The sequence below is a fragment of the Perca flavescens genome, chromosome 7, assembly GCF_004354835.1.
Source record: "Perca flavescens isolate YP-PL-M2 chromosome 7, PFLA_1.0, whole genome shotgun sequence".
Classification (NCBI taxonomy): domain Eukaryota; kingdom Metazoa; phylum Chordata; class Actinopteri; order Perciformes; family Percidae; genus Perca; species Perca flavescens.
The window spans coordinates 25,319,206-25,343,261 of NC_041337.1; the positions used below are offsets into that span (position 1 = coordinate 25,319,206).

Sequence of the window (24,056 nt, forward strand, 5' to 3'; positions counted from 1 at the left end):
TAATGCTATACGTGTGTGCCTGTTCTTACGCTCTTTTTCTGTCCGCTCCTTCTCCTTCCAGTTGTGTTGTTGTTGCTGTCGTTGTGGCACCAGGGCAGCAGGGGGCAGTAACACATGGGTGTTGGGATCCCACAATGCTTGGCCGCGAAATAGGGTGGTGTGGTAACGTGGGAAACGCCGCCGCACATGGGTCTGGTTCTCCACACGGTCCAGGTTCATGACTGACAAACAAACAGGCAGCAATAAACACACATGAACACACAACGTTGGAAACAACATAAGTGGCAGGTGTTGGGGAATTTGCAGAAAACAAACAGGAAAATGTTATTGACCAATTAATTAAGAGACCTTGCTATACTATCGTATAGAAGATTTATGTTATAGGGCCATATTGTAAGATAAATGACTATCTATTACTGTATTGGATAGTACAGTTGAGCACACTATAATAAAAAAATGATAAAGCAACTATTTTCTTGCTAGCATTTAACAACATACTGTACTGTATACGACACACAAAGCATCATGGGACTTGTAATTGTTAAAGGCTAAGCTGTCTTTTATCTTTGTTAAAATTATGTATTGCTCAATTTTTACATGCCATTCAATAGTAACTACCTATTTAATTTATAAGATCGGCAGCAAACCTCAATAATGTATAATGTTCCCAGTACACACATTTCGGTACTTACTTAACTGGGCCAGTTAAGTAATATCCTGATGAACATGATTTGGTGCAAGGCTTTCTTCAGGGTGCTTTACTTAAAACACTCATTCACCTAAATGCCTGCAGAAGATGCTAAAAACACTTCTTGAAAAAAGTGCAGACTTTACAGTAAACCAGTTACCGTTGCTTAATTATTTATTATACATTTAGTTTCTTTGCTAAATACAGGATCAGCAAGTTGAAAGTGATGTTTCCATTGCCCCTTCACTACTCCCAGCATCTGACATTGTGAGAAAATATTTTCATTGGAAGAACAGCACCCTTATCCTGTTTTATGCCATTAAGCATTGAAGCAGATTCCTTGCCATGTCTGACCTCATGTCACACAAAGTAAACTGCTGAATAGAGGACACTACAGACTGACATTAATCAATCCACCCTTGTGTATATGGTAATAATACTAATGTCTCAAAATTAAATTGGTAATAATTTATTTTTACTAAACCTGCAGCTCCATTTACCAGCACATTTAAGACCTCCTTAATCAACGGTTGATAAAGAATTTGACCATAACCACCATTTTTTAATTGGTCCAAAGCTTGACAAGCTAGGAAGTGGTCTTTCAGCTTTCTGACAGCTGGAAATTACGGTTTAATACAAATTTTACATAAATTCGGTAATTTTCTTTTTCTTAACTCAAAAATACAAATAATTTCCCTTTTATATACAATTTAAAGTGGTGATTGATTGAATGATTATATAGGGTATTTCACACTGTTCCTTAAGGTCTCCTAATAGGGTATGTAACACTGGTTGCGCTGAAAATGTCCCGGTTGCTATTTTATGGGCCCTTAACTACCCTGTGAATATGGCCTGAAACAAGAGCTTTTCTTCCAAATATGATATGCTCATGAATATTTAGATGAGCTACGCAGTGATTGGTTGAGCGAACCACATACACATATATTAGAGACGAGACAGTGCAATGTTATACATTGTTTGTCTGCTATTTCGTTATTAAATTCACTTCTGAGACTTTTTTATACGAGAAATCAACTATATAAAGCTCAAATATGGGCCGTTTAATGAAAATTGATGGCTAATTGCAAATTTGGTAAGACATGTCGGACTTCAGGAGCTCCACACAGTCTGACAAGAAAGCCTGGGCTCCATACCCAGGGCAAAGTCACCATTTCTGGGTTACTGGACTACCGAGGCTCGGAAATCAGACACTTGTGTCTGATTTCAATTTAATGCATTTTTGTGAATATGAGGGGTTTTGTTAGCTGCTAGTGTCCCTACATCCTATGGGTAAAGATCGCAGCTAGTTAGCTACACTTTCGGCATAACTAGAGTATATTTACACTTCGTCATGCCACTTATATTACAGCTACCCTAAGGCCTTACAAAGCTTAGCTAACACTTTTGTCCGATTTCAATTTAATGCATTTTTGTGAATTTCAGAGGTCTAGGAGGAGGTTAGCTAGCTCTCATTGAGAGAGCTCCATCCAGCTGTGGGCTCTATCAATGAGACTCGCGGACAAGAGGCATTTATTTCCCCGATCGTTTGTTTAAATAACTCAACGCACATATCCATAATAAGATTAACTGGAACCTGTGGTAAGAGATTGCGGGCGTAACAAGCTCGCTGACCGCGCTCTCACTCACACACACCGGCCATTTAGCAGGAAGAGGCAGAACAGCGAGCTGCAGGCCCTGGAGCTCTGTCAGGGCAGCGGCGTTTGGTAGTCCAGTCACCAGAAAGGGTGAGTTTGCGCGAGTATGGAGCACTGTGGGCTGCCGACCGTGATGGAGCTCCATCTAGCTCACAGCAGGCCGGGGTCTGTCAAGGAGGACAGGCCGGGCAGCGAGGCAGCAACCCAGGCAGCACCGGCCGCTGAACTGCTCATATTTGACCTCTACGTTGATTTCTCGCATAAAAAAAGTCTAATAAGTGAATTTAGTGGTAAAATAGCAGATGAACAATGTATACAATTTCTGAGATCTGTGCAACCTATTCAGAAGACTACCTGATCTCAGATCAGTGGTGTAGCCTATGTAAATGTTGGGGCGTGACAAAGAGAGAGACTAGAGCCAACGCGTTACTAGTAACTAGTACTCTAATCTGAGCACTTTTTTCACTAACGAGTAATCCAACGCGTTACTATTTCCAAACCAGTAATCAGATTAAAGTTACTTATCCAAGTCACTGTGCGTTACTATTTGTCATTTTCCTTAGTAAAAATATATATTTTTGCTTTCTTCTTGCGTCTCGGGGAGTGAAGTCACGTATGCGACAAGTCACGTTTTCAGCATGTGGACAGTTCACGTGTACCATGCAGCGACACAAACGTAAACAACAATGGAGGGAGGAGAGAGATGCGCATTTTCTAGCTGGAAATACAGTCACTATTTAGAGTTTGTGTCAGCTAAAGACGGCAATATTTAGGTTCGTTGTACACTCTGGGCCTAATTTACTAACACTAGCGCAGTTTGCGCTGCGTCTGTTTATGCGAGTTCGGTAATAGCGCACGCTATGCTTCCACATTTTGCGTAGTATTTATCAACCCTGACACCCATCAGGCAATCAGCGTCTTTCTCCGCCCACTATACTGTTAATGGCGCTGTAGCGAAGCGGTACTTGTGCTATGATATGGCTGAGTGCAGACTGCGATATTCCCACTGCTGATGCTATGACTGTTTGAAATGATCCTGCTGCCAATATTTGTAATGTAGCGAGGAGTTTAACAACAGCTGGAATGGAATGTGAACGCTGAGTGGGTGATTCAATGTCATCTTTGATTTCTTCCAGTAACTCTAATATTGCATGGCTGCTTGATCTGTAACGCTAAATGATGTTGTGTTCACTGACAAAGTGTTATTCTTGTGTTAAAAATATTTTCAGCAACTCGATTGCGGCTGGTTTAGACCTGCTTTTAAGAGGCGGAAAATTTCCCCCGCAGAATAGAGGTGCGCTCTAACTGACAGTCTTTGTAAATACCACGGAATATATAATTAGGCGCACTTTGCGCTTATCCTCCCACCTTTTTGGGTGGAACTCCCACTTTCCCCACGACCCTCCCACGAACGCATATTGAAAGCGCAACTTGTCTCTTCTCGCTCATGTGGCAGACAATCTGCGATTTTACCCAAGTGCGCCCTGTCTGTAAATAGCCCACATCGGTTACATCCGTCTTTGCGACCAATTAGCGCCTGGAAACAGGCGCAAACGGCTTGATAAATCTAGCCCTCTGTGCTGGTGGCGACTACGTCAAATTTGAAGAAACATTTGGAGTCGCAGCACTGCAGTCAAACTTACAGAGCAAGTCCCAGCAGGTGGTGCAAAGCAGAGAGGAGGTCCCCCACCACCCAAACAACAAAAGCTGGACTTCGGTGCAAAACCAGTAAGTGGGGGAGAGTTGAAGAAGTTGGTTGGGCAGTAGGCCTATGTTGTAGAGGAAATGCTGCCCTTAAACACGGTTGACTCGCTCTCTTTCGTGCCATAATAAACCAGATCCTACTACTGGCAACGCCGAGCTGCCTCACAGTAAACCGGTTGTCATTTTTATGTTGAGGCTGTAGGGGTGTTGTCGGCAGCTGCTGCATGTAACTAATAAAGTAGCTTGTAATCTAACTAATCTAACGTTACTTTTAAAATCAAGTAATCTGTAAAGTAACTAAGTTACTTTTACAAAGTAACTGTGGCAACACTGCACACAACACATGCACGTCCACATTACAACAGCAACAGTGACTTCCAGATCTAATGACAGTCATAATAGGCCTACATAGCAGTTTTCATAGTTTTTTTTTTCTTACTTAGATTGACTCAGTGGGAAACCTGACAGTCTTTGTTATCCACAATCCTTTTTAGGTCTGGTTGTACTCTGTTGTGGCCACTCGAAGGGACTCTTTCATTCATTTGTCACTAGAGGGGCTTTCAAACAATCTGATTCAGCAGTGAAAGGGTTAATGAGGAAGGTGATTTGTTGCTGCTTTCTTTCCTCAGGTTGCAGAATCTGTCCATAAAAAAAACTCAGCAAATGTATTGGCAGATGCATTCAAATGCTTTTTTTTTTTTTTTTTTTTTTTTTAACTTCCACTTTTAAAAATCCACTAATAACACAGGCCCCAGCCACACAGTAAGAGCCTCAAAGGAGCAGGCAAAGAGCCGCATACGGCTCAAGAGCCATAGGTTCGCCACCCCTGCGCTACACTGTCGTTATTCAACAATGACAAGGTAAAATCGGTTTTGCATTCTATCACTCCTTTAAGGGGAAACCTAAACTGCTTGTGTCAATAAACCCATTTAATCTCTGTGCATTTGAGAGTGTGAAGAGCCAATACCAAATACACACACACACACACACACACACACACACACAGGAACTGTCATATTACGGGAAATGGGGTGGCAAACAGAAAGTACATAGTCAATGTGTGTCCAATAATGAGTGAACACTTGACCAAGCGAACAGAAGTGGACCAGCACTCAATGCTAAGAGAGGTGAGAGATCACTCAATAATTACGTGTGTGTGTGTGTGTGTGTGTGTGGAGAAAGTCTTCTTTCGGATTTTAAAAATCTGTAATACATTTTTTGATGGAGAAACAAATGGTTTATTGGTAAAAAAAAAAAAATGAAGATGTTAATGACCGAAAACAAGAAATTATATTGCATTTCTGCTTTCACTACAGCTACTAATTCTATGGGCTCCATCTGGGGCTCTGCATCAGGCTGTCAGTTTAAAATTATCTAACAGCATTTTAGATGTATTCCAAAGAGGAAGCATATACAGTGAAAGAAGAAAGAGATCAGAGTCACATAGAAAAAAAATAAAAGCAGGCAATTCATGTTGGCCAAGACAGGTAAGCCTATTTTATATTTTCTTCAGGTCTGGGATTAAATGTATTAACAAACTACACTGGAAGAAGCTGGTGAGGAAAGATTCACTAGTTGGAAACTTTGATGAGTTTCATTAGTTTTGGGTGTATGGTATTTTATAGAAATGCAATCTGTGTGTGGCTAAGAGCATTAACTGAGTGTGAAATTCATTGTCTGGCTTCATCCCCGCCAGAGCTGCTGCTGTTGCTATTTCAACACCAGGCTCTTGTTGTTGTTGTATGTGGCACAGATTGTTTAACAGTATCACAAACACTGCTAAAGTGACAGAAACACATGGAAAAGAGCAAGATGTACAAGTGACATGATGCCAGAAACTAAATGACACAGAGCACATGGCCAAATCTGCAGATGTACGTGTGTGTGTGTGTGTGTGTGTGTGTGTGTGTGTGTGTGTGTGTGTGTGTGTGTTTCTGAGAGAATTAACTAACTCACTTTTCATATACAGTAAATGCTAAGAAAATGTATTTATGAACTTTTTCATGAGTTTTATGAGGTCTTCAGTAATAATAAACTCCAGACTATCAGAGTGTGTGTGTGTGTGTGTGTGTGCGCTTGTATTTGTGTCTGTTACTGTTATGTGTGTGATTGTTTTTTCGGCATTGGTAAATCAAAATGATGAATGTTGGCCAGTGCTACAGCACTTCAGGGTTTGTGTGCATGTGCTGGAAGCATTAGTTGCTTTGTGTGTGTGGCAGTGTGAAATTCATGTGCTGCTGCCAGCGCTCTGGCTGTGCCACCATCATTTGCATTAACATTGTTCGTCTCCCGCTTTACAATGAGTCATTCTAGCTGATTTCACAGCAGCGATTTACAGTATAATGAGAAAACCACTGCAAATCGTGTAAAGATTAAGATTGTATTACTGTCCTAGTCTCTTTTATTGGGTCTGGTTCGATATAAGCTATTGAATTATGTCTGTGACTGTGTGTGGAGTCATTCTGAACTCACCTATGTTTGGAGCAACCAGCGCCACAGGATTGAGGTAGGTGAGCTTCATGTTCTGAGCCAGATTCTGGGCGTACTGCTCCAGCAGCTCCGTCAGCTCGGCCGGACCGCCACCCGGTATGTGGTTCTGACTCTGAGCGAGAGCCCGCCAAAGCCCAGAGGTACCAGGACCCAACAGCACACTGCAGCCCCGCACAATGTTCTGCAAGCAGCAGAAAGATGAACAATCAGTAAAAGAAGAAAGGAAATAAATAGAAGTAGGTAGTGGTGGTGATCTGCTTTTTCACAGGTGCTTCTGTTGATCATTTCTGAGGAGTCAGTGCATGTTTATTTGAGAAGAAGAAAAAAATAAGATAGAAGATAGAAAAAGTAACAAATGTGTCAACATCTTGGATCAGGAAAGTGAAAGAGACTTAGACGATATGAAGAAAGGGGATCTTTTTTTCTGGGCAGACACCAGCTTAAATGTTCCAATGAATCTGAAGATGCAGACAGTAAAGCCTTATAGAGAGCAAAAAACAAAAAAGACAGAACTTACTGAATAGACAAGAAATCTGAAACAGCCTTATTGTCAAGCCTTTTGTCAGGCTACTGTGACAGGGAACCACAAGAACATGGGGAGAATTGTTAACAGAGCCAAAAAATAACATCCAAACAAGTCTTGACCCCAATTATAGTTACGTTTTGCCGCAGTCATGTTGCCATTTATGCACAGTGCCTCCATTTCCATGCTTTTCATGACAAGTTTGTGATTCTGGATTGAAACCTGTTTTATAAAGTCTAGACTACACAGCCTTGCAACATTTCTAAACAAAGAGAGAGAGAAAGAGAGGGGGAGGGGGGGTTGCTCAATATACTTCCTTAAAGTCTAAAGTAGGAAGAACATAGTGAATTGTAGAGGGAGAGGAAGGGAATATCAGAAATAGGGATTGTGGATAAGTAAGTGGCAAGGACAGAAACAAAGAGAATGAGAAAGAGAGAGAGAAAGCTATAGAAAGAAGCTTAAGCTTGGCTCAGAGATGTAACAGAGAGAAAGGTGGAGAAGAAACAAACAAGACAGATGTGATGAAATGGAAAATGGTAGCGAGAAAAAGTGATTGTTGGAAGCAGGAGACAATAATGGATGATCACAAGAGACAGATGCCTAAAGATTCAAAGTTTTTGTATTGATTTGTTACATTTGTAACTTAAAAAGGTCAAAAACACTGCTATGAATAAATATTTGTTTTAAGTAAACATGCAACCATGCTTGCTGCTTTCTTAAAAATCCCATTCAACCCTAGACTGTATAAACATGCACAGTCCAGTTTCCATTAATGGCTTCCTCTGAGCATGTGGTCTTGTTTAGAGAAAATCAGGAACTCAAATATACTGTATTACTAAGATTGAGAATAAGCCAATATTTCTTAATGAAAAAAATGTAATGGTGGGTGTTAAGCTCCACACCCAATCAGGCTGTACACTGCAAGAGCTCATATGGCCTGTATTTATCTATTTAAAAGAAAAAGGGTGAAAAACAATGGAGGCAAACAAAAGGACAGAGATGTGAGTTTTAAAGAGGCAGCAGATGACAGGATTACTGGCTGAGAAAGCGGCACGCAAAGGCTGACTGAGAGGCAGCATGGATGACAGGTTGGAACATAATGCTAGCCCGATCAGTTAAACAAACAGTTTATATGTGCAACATGTCATATCCAAATCCTATTTGGAATTAATTCTTTTTATCACAAATTTTTTCCAAATGTTCTATGAAATGAATTCCCTTTCTTTTCTTACCCTTTATTTATGCTGTAGAGATCCCACTGAAAACAATTACATAACCAACCTTTCTGGACCATTGCGCAGTACACATAACAAATGCCAAATGTTTACATATTATAGAACGTGTAATATCTGAATTTCTCTCCCTCATTTTAAAACCCATTTTTTGCTGTGTACCTGATAAGACATGAGCCCTATCTGGAGGCGCAGTAGTCTCCAGATCGATCTGATCACAGCTTGAACATGAAAGATTTCTTCTTCCAATCATTGCTACATTCCTGATGCAAAAACTCGACTTCCCTCCCTGCCTTCCTTTGTTTGTCCTGTAGCCACAGGGCTCTGTTACCACCGCTGGGTTACTATAGTAACAGTGTTCTACATTACCTGTTCGTGCAGCCTAATAGCTGCTGTTAAAAGTGAGGTTACAAGTGTTACTAGATATATCTTTTTTTATTGGTGAGAAAAAAATGGGCTGTCTGCAGCGACACATCAGGGTAAAGCATAGCTGCTTCATTAAACTCTAGATGAGATGTAGCCAGCGCAACTGTTTTAGAGCAAGAGGTTGAGGTTACAAGTGAGGCGAGTTCAGGTTATTGTTTTCTGGAAACTGCAAAATGACAATACAAATCATAACTGTAGTATTGTGGCAACATATAGCTGCTTTCTGTTGCTGTAAACCAGCAAAACCAAATGTTAAACCCCCATATTTCTGATTTATTGTCAGGTGAGGTGAAACATCAGTGAAATGTCAGGCAGGAAAAGGTTTTCATTCCACTCCATATAGGGTCTCATTAAGGCTACTGCTGTGTTGCTATAGCAACTGTCCTTGTTAGCCAAAGATAATGTATTGAACTGTGATGCTTTTGAGTGCCCCAATAAAATGTTCTTGTTCATTTAAGATTGGTTAGGAATGCATTTTTATGAAACAACATTTTTATGGTTATTAATTTGATTTTATTTAATTAATCAGCCCATGACAGATGCTGTTTGTAAGAAAAGGGAGTAAGGAAACCCTTACACAGGATGGCGTCCTTTCTCTTTTGTTCACAGCAGAAACTGGAACCACAGTGTGTAGCTGGGAATTCAGCTTGTGCAACAAGTGTGTCTAAAATCAGTTAAATGGGGGTGCTTTTTATTTAATTGTTCACCTCAGAGGGATAGATACACTCCTCCCTTTTACCCACTGCATTTAAATATACCTCATGCCATAAACTAGAAGGGGTTCTTACTTCTTATGTAGAACCACAAGAGAAACGGTGTGAAGGTTGCTGGACCTTTTAATGCAGGCACGTTTTCAAAAATTGCCTTCAATTCTGGGAATTTTTTCGTAAAACAAAAAGAATGTTTATGCATGAATGAAATCTATCAAAGCTCAAGTCTATCTTAAAATATGTTTTCATATAATTACAAATTGACAGAGATGAAATTCTTTGGTTCAAACTACGGGATGCTCCTGCCACACCCACTCAGTTTCTATAGCAACTCATTCTTAGCTGTGAGAGCATGAATGAGTGTGGCTACTTCAGCTACACTTGCCATTAGGTGGCTAGATCTTCCCTGTTATCATTAATTATTAAATGCTTCCCTGGGTCAACTGTAGAATCATATGAGAGAAGAAAACTGCTTTTTAACTGCCCACCATGGCCCCCTGTTGAATATGAATGAACCCCCGCCTGTACAAACCAGCTGGAACTAACTCATAAGCTACAGATAAATGAATTCAAATGTCGGGTAGTGTAAGAATACCATTCAACACCTTACTTCTAAATGAAATACTACTACTACTACTATTACTCTTATAACTACTAGCTGTGTATTGTAGCGATGTGTAACAATGTGTGTATGAATGACAGGGGAGAAAAGTTGTGACTTATTATATTTTACCAAGACTTGATATTAAAATTCTCATCATGAATGAAGATATATGTACACAATCGCTAGCGTGTCAATTTCACATCACTAGTGACATGCAATTTGTCAATTACTGACACACGAGCCAGTAAATTGAAACAGTAGCTTTAGAAGCAAGATGGCGGTTTTACTTAATATCTTCAGCCACTTACTTGTGATGTATGGACAACTTATTTCTTGACAGCCAAATTTGATGTATAAGCTAAATATTTATATCAGAATGAGATGGAGATCTCGGTTAGCGCCTTTATGTCAAAAAACCAACATGCTAAAATGATCCTGTGTCAGCTCCTGCATCCTCAACTGAAGCAGTCATTTTATCAGGTAAAATGAGACTCTGTCAGTTAATATGGGGAGATGACATGTTGCAATATTTCATGAGCTACTGTCACTGCATCGCCATAGCAACATTACTTCCCATTTCTGAGAAAAAACATTGTACGATCTCGTCACTGGGTCTGTACCCCGTAAAAGGTACACTATATCAATCAAATCTACGGTTGTAAATAACAGCAGCTATTTTATGTCTTCTGGCAGATTCTGTGCAGATTTGTGGTTGCTGGTAGAAGTAGAGTGGAAATCTGGCTTATTCTTTAAAATAACTTAAATATCATATCAATCATTAAAATAGCCATTTGTGATGGTAGAATATCAGACCCAAAATCTGTGGTTGGAGATGCTCTCCATAAACTACTATTCCAAAATGTTAATCAGCTTGTTGGTTACACTAGTCTTGGTTAATAATGCCAATTAAGTCTGTAGTAAAAAAGCTGTAGTATTTTTAACATAATTTGCAATTTACCTCTCACTGATATGTAAGGGATAATGTAGAGCGAGGCGGTTGTTATATCGAATACAACCCCCAACAGGGTGATCAGGACAATTGCAATGTAAGCTAACTAATTAGCGTTGTTGTCCCTACGGCTGTTACTGCGTAGCTAGCGATCATAGACGGTATAGAAAGATACTAGCGATAGACGCTCATCAGATCTGCTGTCATTGCTTGAATTGGAGGACAGAAGTTGCTCCACGTTTCCCCACTTTTTGCCACAGCTGATTATCCGGACTTCTTTCAGCGGATTGATTGATAGCTGTCCTCCAGAGTGAACAGAACTGCGTCCATGGCAACGCTCTGCTTTTGCATGGCAACGGTGTGTTATCCTTAGCAGCGGTCTGTTATCAAGAAATAACAGACCGCATTCTACATTAGAATTCAACCAAGCCATGTAATAATTGAGGCCATTATGTTGCATTTTTAATCATCAAAACATTAATACAACTACAAATTTGACAATATCTAACCTCTTTCTCACAAAAAAAGCAACAACCTTTGTTAATACTGTATGTCTTTATATGTTCCACTGTATGCCACTGGAAGAAACTCTGAAGGCTTTAGCTGTACACCTGCCCCCACTTCTCACTGCTCTCACCCTTCTACGGAAAGGTATAAACACGTTAGAGTAAAGCACAAATAGTCTGTGTTTGGTAAAAACTGAAACAAATATTTTAATCATGTGTTCTTTTTTTTTTTTTTTACCTCATTAAAATGTGCATCCTGAGTAGCAGTGAGTCCGAAGCCGCTCTGTTGGGTCTCGAAGGTCAGGAGGCGGGACAGCAGCCGTTCGGTGATCTGCAAGTCGTTACCGTAGAGTCGGGCGGTTGCCTCGGTGACGTCACGGAGCTGGTGGGCAAGTTTCTTCTCCATAATTGTGTTTAGTTCTGTCTCATTACGCTCCAGAGAATCAAGCTAAACATACAGACACCAACAAAACATGAAAAAGTTAATTTACCTCCTTTTTACACACATTTAAGAATTTAATATGACAATACTAATATGTACAGAAGCACTACAGCATGTCTACAAAGAGGCTTTGTACTGTAACTCTAGTTAATTTAAAGTTGCTTACACATATACAATGTCTGCATTAAATCATGTCCTACCCAACCTTGTATATTTGTTTAAACAGGAGGACTACTACAAGTGTCCTGGGTCCACAACCTTGCTGCCACAAAATGCCAATAAATCTCTTTGTTCTAAAAAAGAAACATCGGACTCCTGTAATGGGATTTTTGAATTTACAAGTTGAGAACAAACTACCAACAGAGGGTTTCCAAAACAGTTTGGAGCTGGATAAGGTGACAAATTGAAAGCATTTATCAGCAACATGATGACTGGTACATCTTAGATTTGGCCAGGATTCAGCACAACACTCAAAGGACAGGTTTTGGGACCCATAAAGACATGTGTTTAATGATATTAGACTACATACAGCGGCATTGAGCTCCACAAATGGAGGTGAGGTGCAGTTATAAAGGTCTGGCTCCAGCCATCCTCTCTCTAAATCACAGTGTCTGATGGCTGCACCTGCAAGGAGGAGAAACAGGAAGTCTTTTCACAAGGTCATGGCATATATAGATTAAACTGAAGTTCAAAACTGACATTAGGCAGTATGTGAGTATTTCCATATCTATGTGTCTGAATGCACTCATGTTACTGTGTGTGAGTGTGTACGGACCGACGGAGCCTTTGGGGCAGGGCACTGCGGCAGGCAGGTTGAACTTGGTCCGAGGCCACCAGATCCCCTGAGTGATGGTTTTTGGACAACCATCATAAATGACTGCAGAGAGAAAGAACATTCTTCAAAATTATCCTTATCAGTTTGATGAACTTTTCAATCAAGAACATAACAATAAGTCCCTGATGATGTGGAAACGTTTTTCTTTTGACTTGCAGTATAGAAAAAGAAAATGAATGCGAGAGAATAAAATAGCAGCTACAAATTAAAGGAAGCAATTACAAGATGGAAAATGGAAAGTGGCAAAACTGCACAGAAGTAACAACAGATACCGAGAATTGACTGGAAGATGTTAAATAGAAGATAAATATAATCAACGGTTTCTTTGTTATTTTAAGACTCGGACACAAGTTTGACAAACGCAGTTGTGAAGGACCGAATAAAAGAAGAAAATGAAATCCTATAACACAGTTATAATTAAATACGGTGGAACCTCAGTAGTGCCTCATTTGTTTCATTCATTTCTGTTTGTCTCCATAGATAATTGACTAAGTCTGAATAGTGGTTTCAAATCCATCTTGACATATTTTACATCGTCTTTAAACAAGACAGTTTTCTCTGAGACAAACTGAATTACAATACGCTAAAAGATTATTATGGTATTTCTGCCTAATGACGCCAAAAATAAGTGCCTACCTATCACAGCTTTAATATTAAATCCAGCTTTGCAAACTACTGTTCAAAAGCAGATCATTTTTGTCAATCATTTGGTTCTTTTTGACAATAAACCACCAGGAACCTGCAAGATTGTATCCATCAAAATAAAGTAGTTGGAAGAAAAAGTCATTTTACAAATGTTTCTGTCCCTGAGTCAATAACAAACATGTTGTTTTGACAAGCAATCTTAGTACCTCCTGCTAGGCAACTTACGGTTATAAGAATGCACAATGCAGCTGTAAGATGCTTAATTTCACAGTTTTTTTTTATCCAGTCTGCAGTGTCTCAGATGTGATGCTGAGCACATGAACAAATTCATGAATGCATGATATAGCCCCCTGATGGGTAAACCAGAGTCATTTTGAAATGCAAATGACTGAGATAAAGGATATACACAAGCCTTGTCACCTTCACAGCCTGAATTCGTGACCTCAGCGAAGGGGCTGTCACATATGTTGCATTGGCGGCCAATCACGCCGGGCCTGCACTGGCACTGGCCTGTCTCTGGGTCACATGACCGCGAGAAGGAACCCACCGGGTAGCAGTCACATGGCAGGCAGGTGTCCGAGCCCCGTGGACGGTAGTGAAACTCCTGAATGTATAAACACACACGCGCACACACACACACACACACACACACACACACACACACACACACACACACACACACACACACACACACACACACACAATGCATAATTAGGAACACTGACCAAACTCAGTTAGAGAAATGTAAAATGTCATAGTGCCAAAAATAGTGTCAGCAATTACATCACGACATGCATCAGGGCAAGATTTATAAAACAACACAAAAGGGGACATGAAGAGACATGAATACAAGAGCAACAATCCATGCATGATGTGTAAAGAGCCAGAAATTAAAGAAAGCAGTTCATTGTTTAGTTTGCTAAACTTGCATGAGAATATATGTTGAGCACCGCATTTTGGAAAAATAATTATGTCTGTCTGGAGGGGATCTTTACAAGGGAGTTTGTAATTACCAAACACATTATTATCTCAGCTTTATGTTGCATTTTACAAGTTGAATTTCACAAGTAATCTGCTGTTGCTTGATGATCCAAGACATGACCAGGGAACGCTGCTTCCAGAGTCAAATCCCCTCAACATAACGGTCTTTGACAACCCTTAAGAATAACACCTGCAAAAGGGTAACAATGTTTATAGGAAATGTGTTCTCAATGCAATTAATTTAATTATATGTTCTTAAAAATAATATATTTTTCTTGAAACAACAATTTAATTTATTGTTAATGCTTAAGATGTACACTTTAATACCATAATAATGAATACAGAGTTGTGTGTGTCTGCCTTGACCTAAAAGGCTTAATGAAAACATTCCTATATTGTGAGTATGAAAAGCAGGAAAAGCTTTTATTTCAAGCTTCACTTTTCAGAAAATGAAGAACAAGAGGCAAAAGGGCACAGGACAACATGTGGTTAAGCACTCCGAGGGCAATATCAACGATAAAAGATTAGGGTCAAAAGATCAGATTAAGGACGGGATAAAAAAAAAGGGTTAAACATCCTGGTTACACACAAACATATCAATTTACACACTCACACGTTCACACAAGGCAGAAATATCAATATGTAGGGATGATCATAGTATCATGGTTGATGGAGTTTGTATGTCTGGCTTAGTCTGTCAGACCATCAGGCTGCGAGATGATTACTGTGTCTCTAGGCTAAACCAAAGCCAAAGTGAGCTATAGAGTTACACCACTAAAGTCCTTCTAATCCCAACAGTATTCAATGTGATGATGTTTAAAAAAAAAATAAAACTAAAAAAAAATATTATACCAGCAGGTCTGTATTCATTCAATAGAGCTTTGAAAAGCTACAGTCTAACAGCTCTGTAATAGTATGAAAAACTCTCTAGTTAATAGTTAAAGTGATGGTTCGGAGTAATTTCACCCTAGGGTCCTTTGCACCATGACCTCGAGCCAAACACCCCCCCAGAAGCTTTTTTCAGCTGGGTCTAACATTGGGAGAGTTAGCGTAGAGCAGCGTTATCAGCTGAATAGCTTAGCGCAGGGGCTAATGGACCCACGTTTGTATCTCGTAAATGACCCCACTAATAATGCCCGAAATGATACCAAACGTCTACTGTAGTACATAGGTTATGTACTCATAAAACGATGGATTGGAAAGTTTGTAAGTACACCAGAAGTTTATGTAAATAACACTTGCCTGCTGGCTTCTGCTCTCTGCTGCTGTTGTTGCTGCTACTGTAAGACGAGTGCTTAGGGCCGTCTACAAATTACAACACCGAAAAGAGATGCAACAAAAATATTTTTAATTTTTTTTTTTTTTTGCTAAGTGCTGTAGTATAACTAGCAGGAGACAAGTAATAACTGAGGTAAGTTTGGAGACATTACCTTATTTAATCATGAAATTAATAAATATTTTTGTTGTATCTCTTTTCGGTGTAGTAATTTGTAGACAGCCCTAAGCACTCCTCTAACTGCAGGTAGCAGCAGCAGCAGCTGCAGCAACAAAGAGCAGAAGAGAGCAGGCAAGTGTTCATAAACTTCTGGTGTACTTACAAACTTTCCGATCCATCGTTTTATGAGTGCATAACCTATTTGTACTAGTGTAGAAGTTTGGTATCATTTCGGGCATTATTAGTGGGGTCATTTACGAGATACAAACGTGGGTCCATTAGCCCCTGCGCTAATAAGCTATTCAGCTGATAACGCTACTCTACGCTAACTCTCCCAATGTTCGACCCAGGTGAAAAAGGCTTCTGGTTTTTTTTGGCTCGAGGTGCAAAGGACCCTAGGGTGAAATTACTCCGAACCATCACTTTAACTAAAAAAAGTAAAAAAATCTGCATCTGATGCTGAATCTAAGGCTGGAGAAATAAAAGCTGGTACTGAACTATATTTGTTAATAATATTTAGATACTCCCGTTTCCAACAGCCTTCATCATATCTTCAGCATTGATGCACCAACCTTTCTATGTTAGCAAAGAGTAAAAACGTGACAAAATACGTTATTATACACTTTGCAAAGTGTTAGCAAAATTAGCATTATATCCACAAATGCCTGAAAGTTGCCGTGTGTCTATGTGTGCGTTTCCTGGTTACCTTGCATTGACAGTGTCCGCTGGTCTTGTTGCAGTCAGGGTCAAAGCCTTTATTAGTGTCACAGTGACAGGGTCCACAGGTTGGAGATCCCCACCAACCTCTGGGACACTGGTGGTCAATCCTACACACACACAGACACACACAGAGACACACACACAGAGACACACACACAGGTAAAATTAGTAACACAAGTGGGTAGAAACTGTACAAGAACGCAATGGAGCAATGGACTTTTATTTGTTCTTCAAAGGAATCATCTTTCATTCTGACTTCTAACTAATGACAAACTAACTGAGTTTGAAACAAAGAGATGAAAGAGAGACACAGTCAGTGAGAAAAAGACAGACAGAGGAAGCAAAAAGATGGATCAAACAGAAAAAATATTGATAACGAAAGGGTAAAAATAGAGAGAAAGAGTGAGAGAGTTTGAGAGAACAGCAAAGACATGAGTTCAAAGAATATGCACTTCAGCAAGATATATAGTAACCATTATTATCCAAAATATAAAGAATGACATTTAAGCAAAAACACCTTTAGCTATTCCTTCATTTTAAAACCAGTGTTTTCCAAAACTGCTGAACTTCAAACACACCTCAGATTTTATCACTCTGGTTTATCACATGCGGCACTTAGCTCTTTCATTCTCTTTGCTCACATCTCTTTTATTGTGCTCTCCGTCTGTTCTCAGTGTCTGATGGATCACTGAGGAGTTCACAGTCAATGCAGATTCTTGTGTGCATGTCTTTATTGCTCCTTACGGGGAGTTTAGGAGAGGTAATACAGATATCAGCGTTCTCAGTAGAATATTAGGAATGACTCTATTTCTCAAGAGATTGTTTTGTTACATCTCCCAACAGAATCTCTTTTCCAAGTGAAGCGTCTCTCCCAGCTGTATATTTTTGGCTGCTTAAAGGGCTCAAATGATAGGACGAACACATCCAGAGAGCCAATTGCTTTTTCTAATCATAACTGGGGAAGGAGGAGCATAGAAACAGGCTGGGTCTTAACAGGAAGCTACGCTGGCTGTGCTCTGATAAATAGCCTTTCCTAAATGAGAATTTAGATCAAACTGTCAGTTATTATTAAACTGTCAGTTATTATTAGTCACATTACAGTCTCCTGAACATGGCATTAATGCAGCTAACAGATACTTTTTATATATATATATATATATATATATATATATATATATATTTATTTTAGGGCTGTCAAACAATAAAAAATTAATCGCATGTTTTATTACATGATTAAAAATCTATTATTTTGCTTTTCAGAACTGTTTTTAAGTACATATTAACAATGCAAAACAATTCTTACCAGGGTATCTTGATTGGGAATCAAATGAATGCAAAGAAAGTTACTTTATGAACTTGACTTTAAGATTTGTATTTGTTTATTATTTATTTACTGTAAACAAAAGAAGAAGAAGAAAAAAAAAAGAAGGGTACTAAACAACAGTCAGCAACTTGTTTATTGTTAAGGCCATGGTCAAAATTAAAGATTTAATAATAATGTTATAACTATAACAATAACTTATTTCACCAGTAAATTGCTGTTGAACGACAAAAACAACCACCAGATGGGAAAAGGGTATTTTACAATTCCTGTGAATGCTCCACGAAGCTACGTGTTTTAAGTGAACGCACCGTCTGTGTTCTTTAATTCCGACAACGGCAGCAGGCAGCGATTAATGCGTTTAAAAAAAATTAACGCGTTATGCTCGGCCCTTAATTGCAACGCGATTAACGCGTTAATGCTGAAAGCCCTAAATATATATATATATATATATATATATATATATATATAATTTGGATTATTATTGATCAATCATTGAGTTTTTTAAAGTGTCTAGAGAAAAATGACCAGAGCACAAACTGATGTCTTAAAAGCTGAGTGAAATTGTTTTACAATGATGAAAATCAACAAACTTATTCTGTCTCTTGACTAAGTGATTAAAGTGAGTTAGTAGGAAGCTGATAATAAGCCAAAGTTCAAAAATGTTGGTGTCTTCATTTAAGAAGAAAGCGGGCAAATTACAGCAGCTGTGAGAGAGAGAGAGAGAGAGAGAGAGAGAGAGATAGAGAGAAGGTGGGGGGGCACAGGGGAAATTAAAAGAGAGAGTAGACTTATATTTCATCAGCAGCCGGCAATGTGTGTCTTTGTGAAAAACACACACCAACTAGGTCAAAGACAAGACAGACACACACACACAGAACAGATCATGAGATAAATGTAAAGCTGTGCGGATTTCATGGGCAGGAAAGAAGGGAGCATGGGGTGAAGTCAGGGTCACGCTCGCTTCACACAGTGTAACACACACACACAGATAACCTTGGTGTGTGTGTACGTAGTTACGTTAAGTCTACACTTATTCCACTGTGGATTACATGCAACGCTGGAGATGTGGGACAACAAGGCAGAATTACGCCACCAAGAGACACACACACACAAAACAATGTGTGTATATGTGTGTGTGTGTGTGTGTGTGTGTGTGTGTGTGTGTGTGTGTGTGTGTGTGTGTGTGTGTGTGTGTACCTGTGTTGGCAGTACTGCCCATAGTGGTTGTCTCCACAGTCACAGATGTATCCATGGGAAGAGCTGGGCTTCCTGTGGCACCGAGCCTCGTTTTCACATGGATTCAGATGGCAAGCGTCAGTGCAGCCTCTACCATAGTAACCTGGGCGGGAGAGAGAGAGCGAGAGAGAGAGAGAGAGACTAGTCAAATACAACCACCAAGCAAAATATGCTTCTACAAATATGTTTATACAGTATAAAACTAACTTGCTTTACCAGTTACATGAATTGAACAGTTTGTAGAAACGAAACCCACACAGTTCTGATGAAGAGATGGAGTTCAACTTAACTCTCAATAAAAAACTTGAAGATTTGAAACCAGCTTTTAAAGCTATAGTTTATAGTTTCTGTCTTCTCCATGAGGAATTCTACGTAATGACAACAAAACTGTCTGCGCATCCACATGATACAAGCCTTCCGTGATCACGCACCACCCCCCACCCCTCCTCCAGGCAGTTGGACACAACCAAGGACACGGAGGATTAAAAAAACATGATGGACCGTTCAGAAGAAGTAATTATCTTCACTCGATTTTCTGCGCGAAAGTCACTGGACGACAACATTTTCTGAACATAGTCATACTGAGAAACACAGAGAGAGTTGTGTGGAGCTGATAGTCTTAATTAGCTTTGTATCAACTCATTTGGCAATGGCTTGAATGTAACATATAAAGAATTAGGCACTAAACCTTTAAGGGGCTTTACAGTATACATTTTTGTTAATTTTATCATTCATCTACTTGACCTACATATTGGTGTATTAGTACATCTGTTTGATATTCTTTTACCACCGGAAATAATAAATTAAATATGTTACTTATTTTGAAATTAAATTAATCAGAGACATAAATATGAAAAAGGCACAGGCATTAACAATGTCTGTGAAGAACTTTCTTTGCATGTACAATAATGAAATGAGAGCACAACACAATGACTATTGAAATATACAGAATGCTGCTCCATTTCCCATCCATGTACCAGAAATATTAACCTGTCTGTTCACAAGTACACAACAAGCAAACATTTCAAACATCAAACAGCGATTATCACAAGCGTCCCTCTGCCGACTCACTCCTGCTGGGCCAACCACTGGAAAGCAAGCCACAAATGTGTATTCCAATGCTGTCGTTCACTCAAAATTAAAAAACAAAGCAACATAAATTATCACCACTTCTCTAGAAAAGGAATTAAAAACAACATATTTCAATCCAGCCACAAATATAACAAACAAGTCAAATCTGAGCATTAAGGAATATTACACATAGTGAACTACACAAAAAGAGGCACTTCTGCTGCAATTTATGTAAATACACATACACACTTTGGGCTTAAAAAATAAATTATAGACTAAACAAATAATCAAATCATCACAGGAACAAATAATTGACACATTAATTGATAATGAAAATCTTTAGCTGTAGTTTTAGTATATTTTGGATAATGTCTCTCCATAATAATAATAATAGTCCATACATGTTCAGGTATTTGTAATTTGTACAATACTGAGAGTGTAAAGTAGCATCTTGCTAGAGCTAAACAAAAGTCATTGGGAAAAATATAAATATAATATAAATACCTATCAACCATAATAGCATTTGCCTCAGTAAAAAAAGACAGCACACTTCAACGAGCCACTTCAACACAACGTACAACACACAGATTCCCACAGTACACTGTTCACCGGTGTAGCACGGTGAACAAAGCCGTCATACACTTCAATGCAATCCCCAGACACTCCACACAAACACACCAGCCTCTAATATGTTAATAAAGGCCAGAACATAAAACACCTCTTTAATCTAATGACTAAAGCAGAGTGCTTCACACACACTTTGGGGTGTATTTAGCACAAATAAAGAAGGCCTCTCACCCAGACCTGCTATTAATTTAAATAGTATTTAGTTTTTAATGTATTAATAGTTGAATTAAAATATTATGTGACTTAAGACTCCACTTTCATGTTGAGATGGAAATTCCTAACATGCATATATATATCCATTATCTGAGCTGCTTCATACTACAGTATATACATGTAATCAAAATAAGTTAACTTTTACTTAAAAAAATACTTGAATTTACCACATAATGACTAATGATCTATAATAATAATTTGGGAATACCAATTTATTTCAAGATATCTAAGATTTTGAAACGTATTTTGATCTCATCATGAATTCATCATTACATCGTAAGTGTCTATATAAGATATAATAAGATATCAATAATCCTATTTAATATTTTGATGTTTGTAATACTGTCTTTTTGAGACTGTCAATAATACAAACGTTCTTTTTACGCTAAAAAGCCTCACAACCGCTCCAAGATAAAATACTCACATTATTATGCATATCAATATCAAGTGAAAAACAGAAAACAATGTAATCTTTGAAATAAGATATAAAATTTTGCCCAGCGCGTCACACTGATCATTCTGGCTTTCTCACCAACAAAAAAGGATCTGCCTCACGTGCAATCACCTCCTTCAGCAAGCGAGTTCTGCTTTCAGGCCGGCTTTTTAATTTAAAAGCATTGAATAAAAGGAGGGATCTATAAATTGAAGTGTGACTGAAGTGTGTGCAGCTTGTTGGGCTGCATTCCTCCTTTGGAGATGACAAACGTGTGAGGTCTGCTTTCACGTGTTCGTCTTTAGAAAATACAGAAACCACTCTGCTTTTCAAGCCTGTGGCCTTGGCTGCAGCTTTAGACACACACAACGTTTCCAATGACTCCTAGTCTTTAAATATCTCTCTCACTCTCTCTCTAGCTTATTCGGATCTTTGTGAAACTACAAACCCACCCATACTGTACCTAGCAAAATAACAAACTCAAACACACACTGGCTGTTTTTTTTCCATTTCCTCTACTTTTCTCTTTCTTCCTCTCGCGTGAAATTATTTCAAAAATTATACAAATGACAGATTAAATATAATCCCAGCTATTGTTCAGTTTCACATTATTCATTCATATTTCCCCCAGTCTCCAACTCCAAGTCTGTTGGTCTGTTGGTCCACTTCTGCTGCTTTGTCTCAATCACTCAACCATCTGCTATCTGCCCTATACATCTTTATGCTTTCACCATGGCAACTGAAGGAGAGAGGCGACAACAGCCTTGGCTGTTTTCAGACGTTCTTAATGACACTGGCCTTGTCGCAGAGTGAGAGAGAAAGAGAAAGAGAGAGAGAGAGAGAGACAGAGAGAGAGAGAGGCTTGAGCCTGTAAGAACAAAGAGCTGTAAATCATCATCAGACATTTGTGTACAGAATGTATGCTTTTGTCTTTCACAGTCAGGGTCCAGGAGCTTCCTTGAAAAGTTATGCTTTCTCAAGCTGTACACATCTAGTGTGTGTCACAGCTTTGCGTCTGGCTTTGGACATTTTATTGTACACAACATCAACTTGACTTCTCCACAATAGCACAATCACGAAAAGAAACACGAGTCGCCTGTTCACTGAAACATCTATTTATCCTATGTATGCAACTGTCCTCTCTCTGACATGGGAAAGATTGTGGATGTCTGAAATATCTTTTCAGAAAAATGTCAAAGCAGTTAACTTTGAGTCCAGTGACTGAGTTATATGAAAGTGCTCTCACCCACAGCGATGAACCACATCAAATTATAATCATCCTTTCAGTGGGTTTAAGCAAAGACTCAAACTTTCCAACGAGTCTAGGGCTCAAGACAAAAAGATCCAGTTAAAGGTATCTTAAAATGGGCTAGTCTGACGAGTTACAAAGTACTCCAACTTAAGTATCTTAAGTGGCCAGGATAGCTCAGTTGGTAGAGCAGGCGCACATATATAGAGGTGTATGCCTCAACACAGAAGGTCCAGGGTTCAACGATTTCTTGCATGTCTTCCCCCTCTCTCTCCCCCCATTCATAGTTGTCCTATCCAGGCAGAAATGCCCAATACAATACTCTTTAAACAAAATTAAGTATCTTAAAATTGGTTAATCTAAAGGGTTAGGGTAAAGTACTCCAAATTAAACAAGATACTGTAGAAACATTTTCTGGCCTAACTAATATGTGGTTAAGGTAAGGGAACGATCGTTGTCTTGCTTAAAAATAAAACATTGACTGTCGGTTGGAAACAAACAGTGTCTCCTGGGTTAAAAGTCAGAGGTTTTGTTGAACCATCAATCCACCCTGACCTCCTCACCTTACTTCCTCCTTTGTTACCATTATAATTACTATTGCTGCCAAAGGGCATTGCCACTTGAACATAAACATATGTTGAATGGGGCACTTGTAAAGACGACTGATGCTGTCGTTTTTCTTAGAATGACATGCTCGAAATGTATAGCATTGTATTAAACTTGGCCTAATAGTACCCTGGAAATCCAGAGTTCTCTCAAGAACACAATTTGAATTTTCTTAGCAATCTAATAATAATAATAATAATAATAATAATCTTTCGGATTTAGGTCTGGATTTCCAGGCTAGCCTAATAGCATTGTGTTAAACTTGGCCAGTACTATTAATGGATGTTCGGTTACTGAAATAACAGTTTGCTATTGGTGTTTAAATCTCAGATATTGACCAGACAGCATGGGTGTGTTTGATTGTAAAACTTTGTACCTCAAACATGAAAAAAATTGACCTATTTAAAGCTTGACAATAATGTGTTCAAAATTAGTCTTAACATGCTCCGGAATTGTCTGTGTCAGTGTACACTAAGTAATCATACAAGATAAAACTTTCTTCAAATACCAGATTTCAAATGTTTAGAAAAAAACTCACTATATCTCCATCAGGTTTGATATTAAAACTAAAAATGTATTGGTATATAGTCGTACAAGTGCCAAATACTACAAAAAATACAGCTTAAAAAGTCCTAAATCTCTCCCTTTTACTCCCAGAGGGTCCGAACTTATAATACTGCAGCTGCACACCACAAAACAGCAACCTCATATAATGCACTTTTCTGATAAACTCCTAAATCTGTTTTCAATCA

The 24,056-nt window shown here is 38.9% G+C and overlaps 1 protein-coding gene across 1 annotated transcript in view; it reads right to left on the bottom strand.

Moving 5' to 3' along the window:
- The window catches only part of celsr3 (cadherin, EGF LAG seven-pass G-type receptor 3), a 114,104-nt gene that overhangs the window by 23,731 nt on the left and 66,317 nt on the right, over positions 1-24,056 (bottom strand). The window contains exons 17-24 of the mRNA XM_028582617.1: positions 19,067-19,208; positions 16,532-16,652; positions 13,830-14,013; positions 12,705-12,806; positions 12,459-12,553; positions 11,726-11,935; positions 6,520-6,718; positions 30-221 (exon numbers count right to left, since the gene is read on the bottom strand). Coding sequence (XP_028438418.1) covers positions 30-221; positions 6,520-6,718; positions 11,726-11,935; positions 12,459-12,553; positions 12,705-12,806; positions 13,830-14,013; positions 16,532-16,652; positions 19,067-19,208 — 1,245 coding nt within the window. The remainder of the gene's footprint in view (positions 1-29; positions 222-6,519; positions 6,719-11,725; positions 11,936-12,458; positions 12,554-12,704; positions 12,807-13,829; positions 14,014-16,531; positions 16,653-19,066; positions 19,209-24,056) is intronic.